General features: G+C 41.1%; 6 protein-coding genes across 6 annotated transcripts; 3 read left to right on the top strand and 3 right to left on the bottom strand.

Annotated features, from left to right (window-relative positions):
* Positions 1 to 1,409: 1,409 nt before the first annotated feature.
* Positions 1,410 to 2,099, bottom strand: EAF02_006003 (uncharacterized protein; the record flags this gene model as incomplete). The annotated part of the gene is made up of 2 exons (XM_038902051.1): positions 1,410 to 1,757; positions 1,812 to 2,099. The coding sequence occupies 2 exons, from the start codon at positions 2,097 to 2,099 to the stop codon at positions 1,410 to 1,412; spliced, it is 636 nt and encodes a 211-aa protein (XP_038758268.1).
* An 883-nt stretch (positions 2,100 to 2,982) lies between these two features.
* Positions 2,983 to 3,598, bottom strand: EAF02_006002 (uncharacterized protein; the record flags this gene model as incomplete). The annotated part of the gene is made up of 2 exons (XM_038902050.1): positions 2,983 to 3,139; positions 3,303 to 3,598. 2 exons carry the CDS (start codon positions 3,596 to 3,598, stop codon positions 2,983 to 2,985), a joined length of 453 nt encoding a protein of 150 aa, XP_038758267.1.
* A 3,643-nt stretch (positions 3,599 to 7,241) lies between these two features.
* Positions 7,242 to 10,165, top strand: EAF02_006001 (uncharacterized protein; the record flags this gene model as incomplete). The annotated part of the gene is made up of 4 exons (XM_038902049.1): positions 7,242 to 7,496; positions 7,682 to 7,932; positions 8,058 to 8,888; positions 8,935 to 10,165. 4 exons carry the CDS (start codon positions 7,242 to 7,244, stop codon positions 10,163 to 10,165), a joined length of 2,568 nt encoding a protein of 855 aa, XP_038758266.1.
* Positions 10,166 to 10,518: 353 nt separating this feature from the next.
* On the bottom strand, positions 10,519 to 11,572 carry EAF02_006000 (uncharacterized protein; the record flags this gene model as incomplete). The annotated part of the gene is made up of 2 exons (XM_038902048.1): positions 10,519 to 11,092; positions 11,181 to 11,572. The coding sequence occupies 2 exons, from the start codon at positions 11,570 to 11,572 to the stop codon at positions 10,519 to 10,521; spliced, it is 966 nt and encodes a 321-aa protein (XP_038758265.1).
* Positions 11,573 to 12,067: 495 nt separating this feature from the next.
* EAF02_005999 (uncharacterized protein) lies at positions 12,068 to 13,316 on the top strand (the record flags this gene model as incomplete). The annotated part of the gene is made up of 3 exons (XM_038902047.1): positions 12,068 to 12,163; positions 12,241 to 12,496; positions 12,685 to 13,316. The coding sequence occupies 3 exons, from the start codon at positions 12,068 to 12,070 to the stop codon at positions 13,314 to 13,316; spliced, it is 984 nt and encodes a 327-aa protein (XP_038758264.1).
* A 5,613-nt stretch (positions 13,317 to 18,929) lies between these two features.
* EAF02_005998 (uncharacterized protein) lies at positions 18,930 to 19,754 on the top strand (the record flags this gene model as incomplete). The annotated part of the gene is made up of 2 exons (XM_038902046.1): positions 18,930 to 19,005; positions 19,201 to 19,754. 2 exons carry the CDS (start codon positions 18,930 to 18,932, stop codon positions 19,752 to 19,754), a joined length of 630 nt encoding a protein of 209 aa, XP_038758263.1.
* Positions 19,755 to 20,561: the final 807 nt, after the last annotated feature.

Genomic DNA, 20,561 nt, shown 5'->3' with positions numbered 1-20,561 from the left:
TGGTATGTTTGTAATAACAATCATATATCAATCGCCCGAGTGCTCCTCTCTAAGCTTTTGCTTCCATGGTGCCAATCCTTTTAAATTTTTAGAATCTGAGATGCTATTGATAGTATTGCGCTCTTCTTGAAGGCGTATGATGTTTGGATCTTAGTAGTTTCTACATCCTCATTTTTTCGAACTTCAAAAAACAGCCTGATCGACACAACTTATCAGGATATCTTCTCCGTTGGGATGTTTCCATTGGCAATGTTCTCTGCTTGTTGATTATCTAAGACAAGAGGACATATACTGTCGCCGCGTCCACCTCCAAGTTCATTGTCTCCTTGTCGAACGAAGTCAGATCGGTTGCATGGCGTGTTTTTGTCATTCAAATCAAGATGCTGCGTGAACAACGCTGTGCCAAGTGCTTGCCAAACTTTGGCGTTTCCCGAGTTTCCAACTTTACGCAGTAGAAGAGCTCTCGAGACCCCGCTGATCCAACAAACAAGGTCTTCAGGTCGGGCCTGGCTTGTCGCAATTCCCATTTTCTAGGGGTCGCGGTAGTAGTTCTTGACGAGGAATAGATTTGTGCTAGGAGCCGTCGTTGAGATATCTTGTGATTTAGCAGAGTATTCGGCTTGCACTTGGTTGATCTTGTACTGGTAAACAAATTCTGGGGCTCTGTAATAGCTACACGACTTTTTCCAAGACACACTACTCATGTGACTGAAAGCAATTGATTCTAGTTCGGCATTTTTCGACTCTGAAACATAGTTTATCAGTTCATCGCTCTCACGATGAGCTTCACCGAGCTCTTCTGGGAAATTCTGAAAAATTTCAGAGTCCCGTTGATCGGCCTTTTGCATATTCGGAACTATCTCCGTAGAGAAGGACCGACAGCTACTATGCATCCGACGACATAGCCTTTGAGTTCAAATACTTTGGGACTTCTATTTTTGGTATCTTCTATGCAGAGGGTCGGAATAGATTGCGAACAGTTCAATGGTAGAGCTTGTTCAAGGAGCCCCTAGTCGGCTCCTTCAACAGACTCTTAACGAGTCCTCCAACAAGAAATATATGGTCACTCGAAAGACTTCCATCAAGATTGAAAAACTCCATTGTATCCGCCCATACTTCGACCAGAGTTCTGCTGTAGTCCATGTGAAATCCGATGGTATCAGCTGCAGACCAACTAAGCCGTATATCTTATCTCTTGGCTCCGTGCATAAAGCTTCTCGATGATCACACAGGAGCTTGCGAGAAATATGGGCACCAGAATGTTTCTCTAGAAGCAGTGAGTTTAACCTCAAAGGTCCCTCATTAATATTCTCGTGCAAAGTTACCATTTCGATGAATGCCTTCCAAGACATGGCAATTTCACCAAAACGAACTTCTATCTGCCGTGCTCGTCCAATCTCTTGAACTATTCATAACCTGCTCCAGTATCCATCAGCGCATAGCTCTTTATCCATCTCTCGCTCCTCATTGTCCGCATTGTCTTTTGGCCCTGTAACCAATGATTCGAGCATTTCCTCCGACCGAACCGAAGTCTCTGAGGTGATATCTGATGCCTGCGAACCTTCTGATTGTATGTTTTCAAAAACGACACGATCATTTCGAGCTCTGGCCACCTGCTTGTATCTCTCGCACTTCTTTCCCAGCCACACAACAACGGTTTCTGCTTGGAAATATATCCATTTCATTATCATCAGTTGCCTATTCCGTTCAGGAATATCGTTTTGATTGACGCAAATCGCATGGACCCAGAACTGCGACTGCATTCCCGATTTGCGAAGGTAATGGAGAGCATCCCAAAGATTTTAACGAACTTGAAATTCAGCTCCATTGAGCATGATTGTTTCATTTGCAGTACCGTCTCCCCACATGTATGACAGCGCTCTGAACCTAGACTTTCCGCCAAATTCGGTACTGACCAACTTGCACGACAGCGTATGGTTCTCATTCAGAGACGCTTCTATCGTTATAAGCGGAAAAGAATCACTATCAGAATCCGAGTCCAGTGGCTCGTAAGTGAAAGATCCAAGGGGCTGAGATGCATCGTCAATAAATGGAATAGACTCTCCATCATTTCGATATCGTGCTTGACTGGCCGCCATGATGCTTGTTGATACTTTCACTATTTGCTGATATCAAAAAAGACAGTGTTATTATGATGAGATGAATGGACTTCCTAGATACACCAATGTCGGACTCCCAAGATTATGTGTTTGCTTGCATGCCCAAGCTTTAGTGGTGTGTAGTGTTGCAGCTCAGCCGAGTTTCCTAAGCTGGATATGGTTAGTGTTAAAGCAAGACCGATAGGCTTGCTGACTACTCTGATTGTTAGATCTTTCAGAACTACACTTTAGCATATGAATGATGTTTGAACTTTGCTACGGGAAAAATTAACAGTTCGCTCTGTAGCGATTTTACTCCACGGGGCTTGCTCGTCAGAAGGAAAAATGTTTTCATATCTTCGTTGCCGTGGTTCTAGCGAGCTAGAGCTATCTAGGTAGGTAGTTAATAGAGAGATTTCCCTGGTATATCAACTCACCAGAATATTCTCGTTTGTGTCAAATAAAAGGTAGTATGCATGGACCCGTAGATTTTGAAAATGAGCTCAATTTAATTAACTACCTAGGCACTAACATTTCATAAAAACAATAGGAAATCAAAAGCAGAACGATCCAGACACAATGATAACAGAGATATGAAAACAAGACAAGGAACTAGGTGGCCACCTAGTGTGCAAATCTAATGGCAGATCCACAATGAAGTCAACTTTTGATTGATCCTTTTCGAACTGCTATATCGAGAACTAGATACTTTAAAACTCTCTAATTGCAGATTAAATTACTGGTTCTTTTATCAAATATATAATGAAAATTATATCTATAAAAAAGCTATAAAGGTATTAGTATTATTTTCTAGCAAACAGGAATGGTTTTCTTATATTGATATATTTACCCTCAGTTTGGGTATAGAATACATTATTTCCATTTATATATATATATATATATATATATAGTTGTAATTAATACTAAGAAGATTAAGAGAAAGCTTGATATTGACTTTTCTAATAATACTAGTAGGGTTTCTAATAGAGTATCCCTTATTATAACATATAACAACAGAATATTTATTATAATCTGGGTTTCTGGATTATATATTAGTAATAATTGTTTGAATAAATTTCTTATAGATCTGGAAAATATTATTAGTATTATTTTATATATAAAAGTTTTTTTGAGGTTTTTATATTTGAAAAGCAATTTATGGTATTTCAATTTCCAAGGTTTGAAAGGGTTTGTTGATTAAACTTAACAACAATTTTGATTAAGATAGCGATACCCTTAATAGTGGTGATTCTAGTTATAGCTATAACTAACACAACACGCTTTTGAAATTCTTGAATAGGCTTATCGTCAACCTTTACCATCAATGATTTAGAGGCATCAAATTGTTTGCTGAAGTGATTTTCAATTGAATCAGGAACAATATTGTTGGGGGCAGTGGAGAGTGGGGTGTCAGTAGAAATTGTAACTGCTGCTTGTGGGAGAGCAGCTCCTTGTATAATAATAGCATAAGTGAGGAGAGTGATAACCGAGAACTTCATTTTGATGGTAGTGAGTGATTGATTTTTCTTTGAAAAGAGAGAATGGATTGGAAAATGAATGTCAAGTGAATGTGAAGTGAGTATGTTTGGTTTGTTTGTAAAGTGAGTGTAGAATGGATGTGATAATGATAATGATAATTCGAATTAAAGGGGAAACGAGAGAGGTTTATATACTCTTCGATCCTGATATAACTTTCATCCTCATGGATCTAGTTCATCTTGTCTGTCCATGTTGAACACCAAGGTAGTTCAGGACAGAGTCTCTTCTCACCGCACTCATTTAATCACCTTGATATTGCACCAAAGAGTCCAAGGAAACTCTATTTCTATGGCAAAATACCATCTTCTTCTCCTTGGCAATGAAAACCAGGTTGTCTTGCAAACACAGTAAAAGTTTATTACCACTCTAAAGATTACTTGGGCGCAGTAAAATGAAGACTTTGGAGGAGGAAGAGATTGGTCTGTATCTTGGCGACAATGCTCGCGAATTTCTGTGGTGGACTTTCACAAAGGAGTGAAGAGTTATTTTCGTCGCGAAAGTGGTTTCACGATAGCTCGATGGCTGTGCCATTTTACTTTAGTAGTCACGTGATTCTCCAGAGGAGGGGTAGTTTGGGCCAAATCAAGAGAAGATCCACTTTAGCTAGAGCTTGGACAACTATACAGAACATACCTTCTTTGGACAAGTTTGATGATATCGCATAGTTTCTTCATTTGCAATTCTTCGCTAGCGTCTTGGACTTTAGTGGTGTTTGCTGGTTCGCTGTGCTTAGAGCGTTTGACGAGTGGTGGTCTGGTCTAACTTAACCGAGCTTAACTCACAAGCTACCGCTAAGACGGATAGCTCCGAAACGTGGGATTTAATTTAGCTGGGGGCTGAAATTCCGAGGTAGTGGACGAAGAGAACCAGTGCACCAAAAGCTTCCACATTCAAATTCTTTATCAAATCAATCTATCAATATTCTCGATTATGAGCTGAGCTCGGATCTCCATTGATAAGCTTATGATCCGTAATTCGTCTTTACCTTACTACATCTGTTATGGTTCTATATGTTGTTGTTCGATCTCAAAATAATACTACCTGTAAGAGTCTCCATTTTGACGAGCTTGGTGCGGCGTTCTTCTTTCACGGTGAGGTAGGTAAATTCGGGACCGGTAGTTTGAACCCCCTTAAAGAAGCACGCAGAAAATTAGTTGAGGTGCTCATCCCTGTCAGAGAGTTTGCTAAGAATAAAAATTTGATGATAGAACATCCTTTCGAAGACTTAGTTTAGCCTTGGAATTCAAGACTTTAATTCCCAATTTGGAAAAAGTCGAGAAGATTTAGAGTTTATGAACCCTTTAAGATGGGGGACCTGGAGACCTTGATGGCTGTGCTCTGAGGGTGAAGCCGCACTATTCCCATTGCGCTAACCCCAAAATATGATCCATCTAGACACGAAATGGAGGACTGCAGTTACCTGGCAAGGCTTTGGTACTTTACAACACAATGCCCATCAACACGCATTTGGAGAGATTTTTGACTTTCTCTTGGAAATGTGAATGATAGAGGATGTGCAATGAAATTGTAACGTTAAGAGTCTTCTTTAGATATCTCCAAGCTTTTCAAGTCTCTCGTGATTCTTCAAAAAATTTAAAAGTACGTCCTTCCAATTTAGGATGTATTCAAAATAACCTTTCCAAGCGCAGTATGACTATGCAAGTTGGGGTTAGTGGCTCTTGGTAGGAGCGTTTGACGAGATGCTCTTGGTTCCTGAGTACCGAGGAATATGCCGAAGGGGCGTGCAACAGGTATCAGCTTCAAATGAAATCATCAAAACCCAACGGGATGAACTCCTGTTGATTTTCTGAAACCTTGCTCTCCTCGTGTAAATTCTTATCTTCTCGTATTACATATGTGAGAAACAAAAATCTCCTTTCCATCTCTTTTATACTTTCGCTATTGAGAACCTGGAAACTCAACCCGTGACTTTGAAACAAGAACACGAGGGGATATGAAAATTTTATCTTGGACAATTAGGATCTGAACTCAAGGTATCAGATACGGGTGTGAAGCGTGGGTAATATCCGTTGAGGTGAGGGGCTGGTGGTGGAATGGGTATGTAGAGAGAGACTTTAGAGCTGATGTGGAGATGTGGAGATTCCAGGGTTGGGATCTGCTGGGTAAATTTCCTACATTTCTGGTTAGAAAATCGGGCAATAATTTGACTTATTGAATGCCCAGCAATTTGAAGTGATGTTAACGGATTTGTTCAGGTTAATTCAGTCAAGATTAGGGAGATCGTGGGAATACACATAATCTGTTTGAGTGTGACCTAAGAAACGACTTTTCTGGATTTCCAGAATTCCCTCCTGTTCAGAATTTTTCTCTTTTCTTCTTCCCTTCTTTTCTTCTCTTCTCTCTCTTCTCCCTTCACATTTCTTTACTTCTTCCATTTCTTTCTTTCCCTTCTCATTGTCTCTCTTTATTATATGGTCTATCTGTTGCGGATTCGAACACATAGAGATGGATGTACCTATGAACGTATATATATATATTCACTCTCGGCGCATTACATTGGTTTGACAACCTGTTTGACAAGATATACTTCATTCTTTACCCCTGTTAGTCACACCTGGTTCTTATGGAATTCTGCACTCGCTATATGGGCGTAGAATGAGTCAAAACAATCATAACACTACACGTACATGCGTCTACACATCTTCGATCCATCCATAAATCCAGTACCATCATTATATTAGCATACTAGACCTTACATATAGACAGATCATACATAATTAATCATTGCAACAACTTTGAGACTGCTATAAAATTCTAAATTTCCTGATTTTCTGACAAGTGATTTGATACATACAAGTAAAAACCAAAAGATAATTGACTCTATATCACCTTGTCCCATCATTCTTCCCGAAAACATTTATCTCACGGCACATTATATTTCTACCAAGATAAGAAATCAATCATCCTATCCAAAATCAGTAAATACAGCCAGAGAGAAAAAAGCGTAAGCCACAGCTACAGATCCACATCACCCGATATCGGCAAGCCATCAAAATTCCTTCCATCTCGCTTAACCACACCCAACCCCTTAGGAATGTAATCTCTCCCGAACCCCAACGCCACGATTGGGAATGCATTCTTTAAGAAATTTGCTAGCCCCTAAGTGAATAAAACAATTACTGATGATAGAACAATTCCTCCATATCTTCTATAGAAGTAAGACCTCCCGCCTTCTATTTTTTTTTTTTTCTTGATCTCTCTCCGTCATAAGTAAAATATTCACCCAGCCACTTTTCCTGTGTGCTCTGTAACAAAATTTCACCTGATGCGGCGAAAAACATGATGGTTATCTTATTTTTGATTTCCAGGAGCGGAAAGAAAGGATTTGAAAATCGTCATGATAATTGAACAATTGATGATTGGGAGTTATGGTGATGCATTTGGAGATTTGCGTTTGGATGTAAATGGATATACAGATAACTATGATGATTAAAAAGATTTCCATCATTATCGTCATCATCCTATAATTTTCATCTCCCTAATTTAAAACACATACTCGTACATTAGATCTTACTACAGATGACATAACCACTCAACCCCATCCCCATCTCAACCCGTTCCTCAGCAACGCTCCGCGCCACCATGACCAAAAAGCCCTACCCCGTCCTTGCACCCCGCGGCCAAATTCCCATCACGCATCTCCCACACCTTACACCATCACTTACCCCACGAATCTCGCTCACTCAACGTATTTTAACACCGCTTATTGTGTGCGCAACATTGGTTATTCTGCTGCTGTGTGTTGTGACAGGTATTGTGTTGACAGTTAAGATTTTTGGGGATGGGCATGCGCTTGCGCTTTTGTTGAGAGTTGGGACGGGGTTTGTGGTTGTTGGGGTGAGTTATGTTTTCTTGATGTTTTTCTTCCCTCCTCCGCTCCCCCCACCCGAGAGCAATTTGTTTTACAAGGACTTGGTTGTATTTTTAGCGAGAGAAGAATGAACAGAGACGAGAGTGAACATGGAGCAGAAGAATAAAAAAGAGATCTTATTTACAGCATAACAATTACTAACACATTCCAGTCCTCACTCACTCTCATCTATCTCATCCTCCATATTTCCGCCAGTATTCAAAACAATCCCGTAGGTTTCGTGCGTCCTCCAGAGTTGAAACTGCACGCGTATAGCTTCATTACTGCGCGCGGTACACTTGTCTCATGGATGCTATCAATCATCGTATCCAGCGTCGTTGTATCGAAATCGAAAGTGTGTGTTCCAGAAACAACGGATTGTAAGGTGCAGATTGGAGGGCTGGTTTTGAGTTGTGTTGGGTTGTGAGTTCTCTTTCTTCTTTCTTCCTGTGTATTGTATGGTGTGATTGATATCATGAGTGAACTTCACGTGATACAATGCAGGAGGAGAATTGTTGTTAGACCTAGCTAATATTTCACCACTACAGTGTAGCAACAGGAATCATCCTCACCGCTCTCGAAGCCTGTCAATATCCTTTCCAACTCCCGGCCCGTACCAACCTTCTCCAAGACGGAGAAATCAACTGTCGAGTTTCTTCCTTCGGCGACGATCTCGTAGATAGCAAACTCACCTCCCTCAATCCCTCTGCTGCAAATATTTTGCAGTCACATTTGGCCAGTGCATCAGCTAGTGCCGATTCCATACCATCGCTTCCTGACGATTACCTGTTTATGGGAAACGAAAGGGAAGAGTGGGAAAAAACTTATTCGCTTGCGTTAGCGAAGGAGAGAATTACTAGAGAGACGAATATTAAGAGGAAACCTGTGCCTACTGAAATAGCAATAGAAGAGGGACTACCAAAATCTGAGTCTCAGATTAGTGTGAATTCTATGCCAGGGGAGTTTCCTGAGGAAAGAGAAAAGATTGTGCCGTTAAGACCGAGATATACACCTATCTCTGAACCTGTCTCTACGCCTTCATCTACACCTGTATTATCGCAAGAAAAAGAGAAAGAGAAGGAAAAGAGCAAGGGCTGGGGAATTGGCTGGTCATATCTCACAAGAGATACGACCACAAGCTCTAGTACTGCAACGGAATCAAACGATAACGAGAAGTGCGTAACTCAATCTGATTCAGCGATATCATTGGGTGTCCCCTCAAATCCCAGTACCGGGCATAGTACGTGCGGCACTTGCGAGCATCCAAACTCGAAATCTCCCAATCACTTTATATCGCAGAGAATAGGCAGACAAAGGAACGTAACACCGAGTAGTAGTATAATCGACGCTTCAATGCGATCTCCATTATCCACCATGCGGTATGTATTTACTATTCCCAAAAAACAATCATATTAACGAAATCAGAACCGCCGAGTCTCCAGAAATAGCCATCAAGCCCGATGTCGCTTTAGTTCCAACCACCATTCCTTCTTCATTGGATCGAATATCTCCCCGAAAACCTCCTATTACTCAACCGTTACCAATTGCAATTCTGAACGAAATGATGATAAGGAGACCTTCCATTCCTGCTCCTTCTAGAATGCCAGGAGGATTTACGAAAGAATATATTCAAGCACCTCCTACGCATATCACACCTCTCAAAAGGAAACCAGTGGAAAGCAATAAAATTCTCAACCATCCGCCCAAATCTTGGAAAGACGCTCTTCCCGTACGAGGTGGGAGTTTCGAAATCGAGCGAAAACCATTTGCTTCAAGCAAAGAAATCCCTTCCCATACATCCAAAAATCCCGCTTCAAATTCTAAACCAAAACAAAAGGCAGCAGAACCTAGACCATCATTGAAATCATGGGAAGATTCTCTACCCATTCGAGGAGGAAGTTTCGAGCCGCAAAGATCCACAGCGAATATTCGAGATGTTTTCCCCAATATCACACGAGGACCTCTTAATCAAAATAATAGTCACAATCATAATCCCAAACCAGTGTCCCCATCTACGACCACTAAAACGACACCCCTCACGCCCCAAAAGAAGACCTCGAACCAAAAACCCACTCACAAACCCCACAGATCACCCAATACCGCCATCGTGATCAAAAAACGCAGCACAGAGATGCAAGTCCCCGGCGCATTTATCGAGTATTCCAAGCCCGGAACGACAAAAGAACGACCCGCTAGTCGAGAAATGAAGATCCCTGGTGCATTTATCGAAAGTGTCCCTTCGACTCCTGAATTCGAGAAAAATCAAGAAGAAGAAACGATTGTTCAGAAGAAGCCACAGGGAGTGAGACCGTTGAGATTACGTCCGAAAGGAAAAGTTCTTGAGAAAGAGAAAGATAATCAGAAGTCAAAAGAGAAAGTAAAAGCCAAACCGACAGAACCTAGAAATTCAAAGCAAACAAACAAAACTCCCGAGATTGACGAACCAGAAACTCTCTACAAACCTGCACCTCTCGGACCTCGCCCCTTCAAAAGAAGATTATTCGGGGGAGCGAATGTTGAGACTGCAAAAAATGGGAATGGGGTAGAGACTACACAATTATGGAGGGGAATGGACAGCTGGGCGCGGGTGGAACCGTTGAGGAAGTTGAGTCTGGGGGAGGTGTCGAGTGGGATGGGAAATTTGTGGGATGATTGATTGATTTGTTGTATTAAACTCGTTTCTATGGGATTGATGGGCGGAGGGGTATTTGGAGTAGATAGATGATAAGATGTAATTTAATATAGGGGATGTAATGTGAAGTGATTTGGTGAGATAGAACAGATAGTTAGATACCTCGTATAATTTCTAATCAAGCAAGGTGTAAAAATGGATTTGAAATCTTGAAATGAAAAATACGTGAGAGATTCCTCCCACCAAGATAATCACTTACAAAACATTCAAAAGCTTGCAACGCAAATTGTTTGATTGTTCCAAAATAACATATCATTTAACTAAATCATATGTAAAGCACCATCATAAGAATATCCCATTCACAAAATGCTGCTCAACTATTCCATTCCCACACCTCCTAAAAAAAATGGAGTAATTCCATGCTTCTCAGCCTGCAACTGCGCCGTTAACGCCACAGCCGAGTTACAACCACTAGCGATCGCAGCCGGAGTAGCCTTATACGGCGTGATACAGTCTCCGGCCGCAAAGACACCCCGAACGCTGGTTTGATGAAACGGCGGGGGTGCCAGAATATCTCCCGCAGGACTAAGATTCAGACCCAGCTGTTCAACAAACGGGCCTTGAACTATAGTCTTCGGGTTATGAACCAAGAATGCTTCTTCTTTCTCCGAACCATCTGAGAAGTGCATTGTGACTGAAGAACCGCCGTTATCAACGAGTCGTTGGATCTTGCGTGTGTCAATCTTGAATGGGGCTTTGAAGAGTGGACTAAGCTTTGCGGCTATTTCTTCATCGCCATGTGTGTATAGAGTGACCTCTTCGCTGAGCTGGGCGGCATTGGCGGCTATAATCATGTGAATACCGGTCATGGGATTGAGGGGAGGAAGAACGAGAACGCCTGTAGACTTAGCGCCGCGGTCTTCATAGCCGAAGCAAAAAAGGCAGTGAAAACTATGTAAGTACGAATAGAGTTCGTCAGTAACCAATCTAGTTTGATGTGATAGCTTTAGGTGCTCGTAATTGATTCAAATTGACTTACATTCTCTTTGTCCAAAGCTCAGCGTAGCCCTCGATCTCGGGAAAAGTATCATTCATACTTACAGCCAGTATGACTTTTCTAAAGTTCCATTTCTTCGCATTTGCGTCGACGAGGATGAAGTGAGAGTCTGTTTTCTTCTCGATGCTTGTGACGCCAACATCAAGAAATTGAATCGTAGAGTAGCGCGCCAAAATGCCATCCTTAGTCGCAGCTCGGAAGTCCTTTGGATCTCTATGATCCCAGGTAGGAACCATGTGCATATGAGCCGAATTATTATTACGGTAGGTTTGGGTGTCAAAAACCACCGCAGTATGAAGTTGGCGAGCGAGAGCACCGGCGGCAGTAAGTCCAGCTGGACCTCCTCCGATGATGGCAACGTCGATGAAATCCATGATGACAGCTATGCTATTGAAGTGATGAGTATGGCGCTTTATTAATGATGTTGGTGGCGGAACTGAATAACTATATAGGAAAGACGAACAGATAGAGGTATCCGAGTTTATGCATAACGCACGTTAGAATTCACTACATCATAGTGAGCTGCAAGCCACGACCGACTTGGATATTCTGAAGAGACATTATTTTCTGTTATTCAACCAGCTGGTTATCAGAATGACCAATCGGTTATATTCTAGTTGGTAACAAAAAATTAATAAATTGCGCCGCAATTGTTCGGGTTGGTGTGTCACCGAACAAAAGGCGCAGTCGGTAACTTGTATGATTTGAGTGAAAGACTGTAATCAGTCTGTAGAGAACTCCATGAGTAATTCATTCACTTTTTTACTGCTATTTCACCACAGCTTCTTGCTAGATTCTGGACTTTTATTGTTCCTTGAAATCCAATACTCTTCTTGCATCATTTCAAACCTCCCCAAGAAAGCTTGACCATGGAGTCGTCTGAGAATGTTATTACCAAGCCAAATCGTACTCGCCTAACGCTTATTATGGTCGGCATTTGTCTGGCAGTCTTCCTCACAGGCATGGTATGGTAACCACACACATTCCAAGCAGCCTTTTACCTTATAGAATTTTGGGTGCTAACTTTTCGCTTATAATACAGGATCAAACCATTTTAACTACGGCAATCCCCGTCATCAGCGTCGAGTTTAGCACATCACAAGACATTGGATGGTGGGCTAATGCCTATCTTCTTACTCTGAGCGCCTTTCAACTGTTCTATGGTAAACTCTACAGTCATTTTCCCATCAAAAATGTTTACCTTGTCGCTATTGTCATCTTCGAGATTGGATCTCTCATTTGCACAACAGCACATTCCTCCATAACCCTGATCGTCGATCGAGCAATCGCTGGACTAGGTGCTGCTGGGTTTTTTTGGGAAGTGTGTTGATTACTACCAAAGTAATCCCGCTGGCTCAGCGTGCTGCGTACTTGGGTATCATGTCCGCTGCATTTGGACTGGCAGCTATTCTTGGGCCGTTCCTAGGAGCTGCTATACTGTAATCGACTACATGGAGATGGTGTTTCGGCATTAACTTACCTTCAGGAGCAGTAACGGTAATCTTGTGCGGCATCCTGGTACATACACCATCAGATCCAAGTGCACAATCACTCAGTCTCGTGCAAAAGGCACTGCAGCTTGATATTCCTGGAACAGCATTCATGGTTGGATCTTTGATCTGTCTCCTCATGGCTTTACAATGGGGTGGCGCTGCCTATCCTTGGAGTAGTGGTCGGGTTATCGCTCTTTTTGTCGTATTCGGTATCCTCGCTATCGCTTTTGTAGCTACCCAGACGACCAAGATTGCCGGAAAGGCTCGCACGATTCCAAGCAGCCTAGCGCGTAATTGTGATATATGGCTGGCCGGAAGTTATGCTATGTGTATAACGGGAGGTGTCTATGTTCCCATTTTGTTTCTACCTGTATGGTTCCAAGATGTTCGCGGTCGATCACCTCTTTCTTCGGGTGAGCTGTTGACACTGTTGATCGCTGGTTACGTTGTGGCTTCAATCTTAGCTGGAGGCATCACCAGTGGTTTCAAGTATTACAATCCAGCCATGATCATTGGAACTGCACTATCAATTGCTGGAGCTGCTTTACACCTTTTCCCAATCTTAAATATTATAAATTTCAAAGAATGCCTCTTCATGAATCGTCTATTTTATGATAGTAGATAGATATCAATTTTTTCAACTCAGAGTGATACCCCCTTTCTGCTATCCGAGATTTATTAATTAACTTCTCCACAACACTATCTTCAATCAATCACAAAATTATAGTTACTATCTTCAATTCATGGGGCAAGCCCCCAAACCCCCATAGCTCGCTGCGCTCGAAGATATAACTTTTTGGGCTCATTCGAAATTCGTTTCTCTATCGTCCATACGAGCTACGAGGTATTCTCATTAGTTTCTTCATTAGAAACAAGAGCAGCTCATACATATTCATTCGACACAAATTTTATGTTGATTGTATCAACCTGTAATTTGCAGTAGGATGGATTCTCCGAAACGGATAAGTTTTTCTACATAGACGCTGACGAGGACAAGGACGACGACAATGATAGATCAACTGAGAAGTCAAATCTCGATTCTCAAAACGCAACACCGACATCAATAGCGATACAGAAGAAGACTCATTTCTCAATACCATTGAAAACAACGGAACCCCAATAGATCACAAGTTATAAGCGAAGATATATTTTTCCAAGAAACTTACGCATCATTTTATATGAAAAGCACTATGAATCAACACTCTCAATTCAGTTCTCAAAAATAACTATATATACATAAGAAAAAGTAATCAAGAAACCATCACTCCAGTCACTCCACCAAATAAAAGCAAACGCATTATCTTCCAAACCTAGCAAGCAACCAACACATGCCTAGCCCAAGCCTGAGATTCATACAATCGATAAAATACAAATCCGCCTACCAATCTTTCACTTCAGAATTCCAATCCAAGAGATTCATCTATATCTACAATTAATAAACTCCTACTACCTTACTTCAATTATTTCAATATACCTAAACTAAGTATACCAAAAACCAATTTCCACAGCCTCCGTAACTTCCTTCTCCACCACACCCAGAAAAAAAGAGAGAGATACTCATAATCCACCCTTCAGACACTCAAGAAAAAGAGCATCTCATTATAATCAAACTCAACACCTTATACTATATAAATAATCAACCCCATTCCCGCCCCATGCCATCAATTTGCAAGACACAAACACATGCGAAACCACAATTGCCGGTATCAAAAAGCATCCAGAAAGTAAGTAAGTAAGTAACTCAATATCACGCCGAAGATCTCCATCTCCATTTCCATGATATCAATATTAATAATCCGCAAAATCAAGAAATATCGACATATATCAAATCACCCATACTTTTATTTCCGATTTCCAATTTCTATATCCTATTATCTAGTATTGCTCATTAAAATAACCAAACACCAAGATATTGAAATAGAAACAAATCCAAATCCGATCCAACACCCACCCACCCACCAACCTACAATCCTCCATCCATCCATCCATCCATCCATCCATCCATCCATCCATCCATCCATCCATCCAAAAGACAAAAGACAAAAGCTACATACCCAGTAGTTCAAGACCATACACATCGATACATAAACATCGATATGAAGAAATCGCGATTATGAGATATTCTCCGAGTATGAGGACTTTTCCCTCTCCCCTCTCCCCTTCCAGTATCTTCCAACCCCACAACTTCTCCCCCCCCCTTTATCCTTTCCACTTTCCACTTTCCAAACCCTCAAAAACCTCATTCAAATCAAAACGGAGCGATCAGAGGAGCCGAGCCGGAGGAGTAAAAACAGAAGAAGAAAAAGAAAAAGTGAACCTTATAAATCACATGATTGGTTCTTGAACCTTCGTTTATCTATTATCTATTACTTGAGTATCTATTCTGGATTTGTGATTTGTGATTTGAGAGTATGAGAGAGAGAGAGAGAGCATATCGTGATCAATTAAATTAAATACTAACAAAGGGATTTATAATATTATATATTATATTATACCTTGTCTTCTGAAGAACTTGGTAAGTAAGATCTTACTAATGAACCGAAGCAGATGAAAGAAAGAATTATCTATCTATCATCAAGAGAAGCCGTATGCTCTTCATATTATAATTGATATCGGACCCAAGAATGAGTATCTATACTCTTCCTTCTATCTACTGAGAGCATACTATAATATCCAGATTACAATCAACTACCTCACTAAATATAATCCCAGCTTTCCGTCATAGTAATCTCGGTGTTGTACTAGCTGGCTTTAAGCGAGTAACTTTGAGTGTAGATGGAAATATATTATTAGATATGAGTATCTACTCATTGGGATTATACAGATATATTATTCGGAAATACGAGTATTGTATTATATTGTATTATATTGTATCTATCTGGATTCTAGAACAAGAGGAATTTGGTATATCTGTATCGATATTTATAGTTTCCTTTTTAAAGGGGAGGAAAGAAAAGTGTATCTCAATTCAGAATGAAATTTATAAGTCTTTCCAAAAAAAGAAGAAGAGATGATAAGAAAGAAAAAGGGAGGCTGAGAACTTGGTCCTACTTTTGGGGTAGTCACATTCTTCAAAACGAAGTCGATCGAAGGAATTATGCCAAAAAAAAACTAGATGTATCTAAATATCTCAGAAGTTGTAAACCCCCAAAAGATGAAGAAGCTCGAGGCTTACCATTACTCCACAGCGCAGCCAAGTTATGTTATCTTCATCCGATAACAGAACCCCGGAGCTGTAAATATAGAGAAGAGTAGAAAATAAGCTCAAGGGTTTAAAATACTTCAAGTTACCTTAATCCGATTGCTTACCTCAGAAGCGGTAAAGTTGAAGAAGAATGAAATTGTCGAAGGACTACTATCACTGCAAACTATCTATCTCTATCCATTCTCATATCTGAGATGCGGAAAGACAAAATAAGAAAAGAACAAAAACTCTCTAGAGTTTACTATCACTCCAGGGTCCAGACTCAAAACCATCTTCACCGGACCTCACATCTCAAACCCATAAACACGCTAAAAGAAACCCCCCCAAAGCTCACCATCACCTCCAGCTATCATTATCCAATCTCACAGCCTCAAAGAAAAGCTACCTAGACATCCTAAACCAAATCATCAATGCGTCCAAAAACACTACAGACTCACAATACCACATCTAGAAAGCAACCCCAAGCCCCATGATTTAGCTAGCTATTCGAACCATACCTAAACCTCCCATCCGAGTCAAAAATATCATGAAAACATCATGTGTCATCACCCGGAACTTCCGGTCCAAAATTCAAATCATCTGAAGTGACGTCAAACAAAACAGTTCATCAAGAAGGTAAAGTAATGTGATATAAGGAATGAAAAGAACCATCATGATAAATCGGGTGGTAAGAATAATATTTAGACTCTCGAATCTAGAAGCATCTTTATGAAAAAGCAATGTGTTTTCCACGTGTTGCCCGTGCTTGATACATCTGGTATATTGATTGGTGTTGGTAATCTTGTAGTTGTTGGAAATGGAATGGAAGGAAGAGGAAATGGAGTGGCAGGATTAGAGATGGATGTTCGGGACTTTAGCGATTATGATAGAACAGATACTTGAATACTTATTCTTCCCTTGATTATTCTGCCTCCACGGTAGTGGCCCTCGGAGAGCTAGCGGAGCGTTATTTCGTTATTATTATTATTATTATTGGGAATATATATTTGAGTATTCGAATCTTTAACAAATGATTGAAGAAAAGATACATATGAAATGATGAATGACTTGCACAATATATGAAATATGATTCGAACCTTACTAAGAGAAGACTAACACACCAAACGAAGAAATATCATGTGAAGAATCACAACAAGTGCACGGACCTGATATTGAAAGCGAAGGGACACTACCTCGAGACTATGAAAGTAGACTTTGCTAATAAGTAGTTATATGTAGAAACATATGTTTCAGATATTTGGAAATTAGATGATATGATATCTTATTGGTCCAAGAACGAGAATACGGATTATGATACATAAATAAAGAAAAGTGGATTTGTTACATATTTTTGAAAGTTGGGAATAATGGAAGTGAAGTAATACCTAGGTAAATAAGCTTTGGGAAGTATCTACTGGTACCCATCCCTCTTATGAATAAATGTCTTGATATGATGTAATGGTGAGTACAAAGCACAGACAGACAGACAGACAGAGCAGAGGTCAGCAGCACGCAAGATTAGTAAGAATTCGATGACTAAGAGTTCGATTACTTGATAAGGTACTCACTTGGGATTTCCAATGACCCCGCTCCCGTTTTGCCAAAACATACAGCTACTCACTCTACGTTGGTGTGAGAGATGCGAGATAAATCGGAAGGACTAGCGGTAATGTCGACCTACTACGAGTCTACGACGGATTACTCGATCCATATCTTCCATCCCTTCCACATCTTCGATGTTTCTCTGTACTTTCTCCATAAGAGTAGTCTCTTTTGGGAACGCGACTCCATGCATGATGCACGAGAAAGAAATCCCAAGAGAAATGATCTGCTGTAAGATGACGTTTCATGATTAGAGAATCATCGTACCATGGCATCAGGGCATGTACTGGTCGAATGATAATAAAACAATTGGGCTGCCGCGATTTCCTGGTGAAATATTTAGAGCTAGTAGGTGATGAATGAATGAATGATGTTGGTATGGGGAATGGAGAGTTGAAACAAAGAAATGAATGAATGAATGAATCACCAATCAATAGATGAATGAGTACGTCGTAGATAGATGAATATAACTATTAACCACCTCCTCTGTACCTACCTAGGTGAGCTCGTGGCGCAATCTACAGAGATACCTATTCCGTAAACATCTAGCTATGTATTTTGACGGTATGAAAAACCAGCAACGACGACGACAACAACTCCATACAGTAGTACAGCTAGTAGTAACTTTAAGGTTTGATTTAACTTCATAGTACACACTCATACTGCTACCCGATCATGTCCAACCATCCACCACTGATCCATATGCATACATCTTCCTCCTCCAGCTTGAAGAGTTTTTTCATATTTCTCTGTACTGACTAACCAACACAAGTAAACTCATATGGATACTACCTAGGTATTGACGTTCACATTTTCCATTCACTCTACCCCTCCATTTCACAGGCCAAAAATAATCCTCAGCTGCTCTTGATTTCATTTTACGAAGTCACACGAACATTTGTTGGTTTTGGCGAGAATCAATTTGGGTTTATCAATACGACGTAGACGAAGATAGCTAGAGTAGAGGAGGTACTTCCAGGTACTCGAGTATATCTAAAGCGGGCTTGATCACTTTATTTTCTCATTTCTCTCATCTTCCATCTTCCATCTTCTACGTCTACATCTACATCTACAACTACAATCTACATCTACATCTACATCGGCATCTCCATCTGCATCTCCATCTGCATCTCCATCTGCATCTCCATCTGCATCTCCATCTACAGCCGCAGCCCAACCAAGCCGTATGAGATAGCTCGCTTTCATTAGGTACCGAACCATCCCTTCCTCGGAAAACACTCACCCCGACCCCTTGAATAAAAGAAAGTGGGTGGCAAGGCAAGTTCCATCCATCACCATTACCGGTCGGGACAAGAAACGAAACCACAACAAATAAATCAAGTTAAAATCCCATCCCAATCCATTCTTTTCCATCGCAAATCCTTTTTTCACCATCGCAACCACATACACAACTCTTTTTATCGATACATTATAGATAAAACGCTTATAATCATGGCTGCTACCATGTCGTCCTCAGAAGCACAGGTTCTTCATAGTCCTCCAAGTCCTACCGTAAAGCGTCCTAAAGGTATGTTCTTTATTTATTTTCCAAAATGCTGTGTGCGTGCGTGCGGATTCTACCCCGCTATTCCCAGATCTTTTTCGATCCGATTCGAGAAAAGAGTCAAACATGAGAATGGATAAGAAAAAATGAGGAAATCAACTAACATTCCAAACCAAAGGCATTCTCAAAACTCCTTCCACCGCTCTCCCCCCTTCCAAGCCCCCATAACCACCTCCGCCCCTCCCATCACATCCCCCAAACACGTTGCCGTCCCCAGCACCCCCACCACCTCAGCCATCTCCGACCACGACGTCACTCTCCAAAACACTCTCCAAAACGCCGGACACCGACGCTCCTCGTCCGCCAGCCGTCCGATCCGTCGTGCCTCCTCGGGATCCACACACAACAGCCATGACGATTCGAATAACATGCGGCTGCAATGGGACGAGGCGAATCTGTATTTAACGGAGCAGGAAAAAAGCTCGACGATGAAGATCAACGAGCCGAAAACCCCGTATGCGAGACATTACGATCCGGCTGAGGATGCGGATGAGATTCGCACGATTGACGCGGGGGAGATCGTGGTGGATGAGCTGGATAAGGTGAAGGGGGGACACCGACGGAATCATCAACGGGACGAGGAGATTCCGGGATTGAGTTTGGGAGAGCCGGAAGAGGCGGTTCCGGAGAGGGAAGTGGAGATGGGCGAGGGAGAGGAGAAGAAGGTGGCATGTAGCGGGGCGAGTATGGGCGAGATGCGGATGCGGAAATAGGGGGGATGACGGAGGAGGAGAGGGAGAACATTAGAAGTTTGAGGCGATGAGGAGGAAACATTATGATATGGCGAATGTGGCGGGGCTTTTGGGTCATCCGGAGGAGGTGGATGGGGAGGAGGAGGATGAGGAGATGAGATGAGATGAGATGATGCAAATACATGGAACGATGAGAATGGGCTGATGTATGGACTGATTGATTGATTGATACAAGACACGAACATGAATTTACGAGAATGAATGACTGGATGGATGGATGGATGGATGCACGCACGATACGAATTTTACGGTTACGGACACGGATATGATTAATGGCATTTTTGGAGAGGAGAGGAGAGGAGAAAAGGGTGACTAACCTTTACCTTTACCTTACCTTTTCGCGCGGGCTAGGCGTCATTTTGTAAGTAGTTATTTACCTAGGTAGTTTATACATGTGCAGTTTTATATATGCGATACTTGGGTTTGATTTGTGATTTGTTCCTGCGATTTGTGGTTGTTTAAATGTGAAGTTTTGATTTGGTGTGAGTGAGTAGATGGTTGGTTTCATGATGATGATGATGATGAAGATGATGAGTGTAGTTGATATATTAATAATAATAACAATAGAAATAGAAATAGAAATCAAAGTCGAGGTCGAAACAGAAAATAAAAAAAACCAACTAATCTAATCTAATATACGCAGAGATTAATAGATCAATCATGTAAACTTTTATTCTATTCTAAGTGTGTAAATTATTATATATAGTAGGTATATCTTTGTAGTATGATATGATAGATATATTCAAAGTGATGTATTCAAGTGATGTA

The sequence above is a fragment of the Botrytis sinoallii genome (assembly GCF_014898435.1).
Source record: "Botrytis sinoallii strain Bc 23 chromosome Unknown BSIN_009, whole genome shotgun sequence".
Lineage (NCBI taxonomy): Eukaryota > Fungi > Ascomycota > Leotiomycetes > Helotiales > Sclerotiniaceae > Botrytis > Botrytis sinoallii.
Note: the sequence above shows the minus strand (reverse complement) of the source record. Positions and strands in the feature narration are given on the sequence as shown.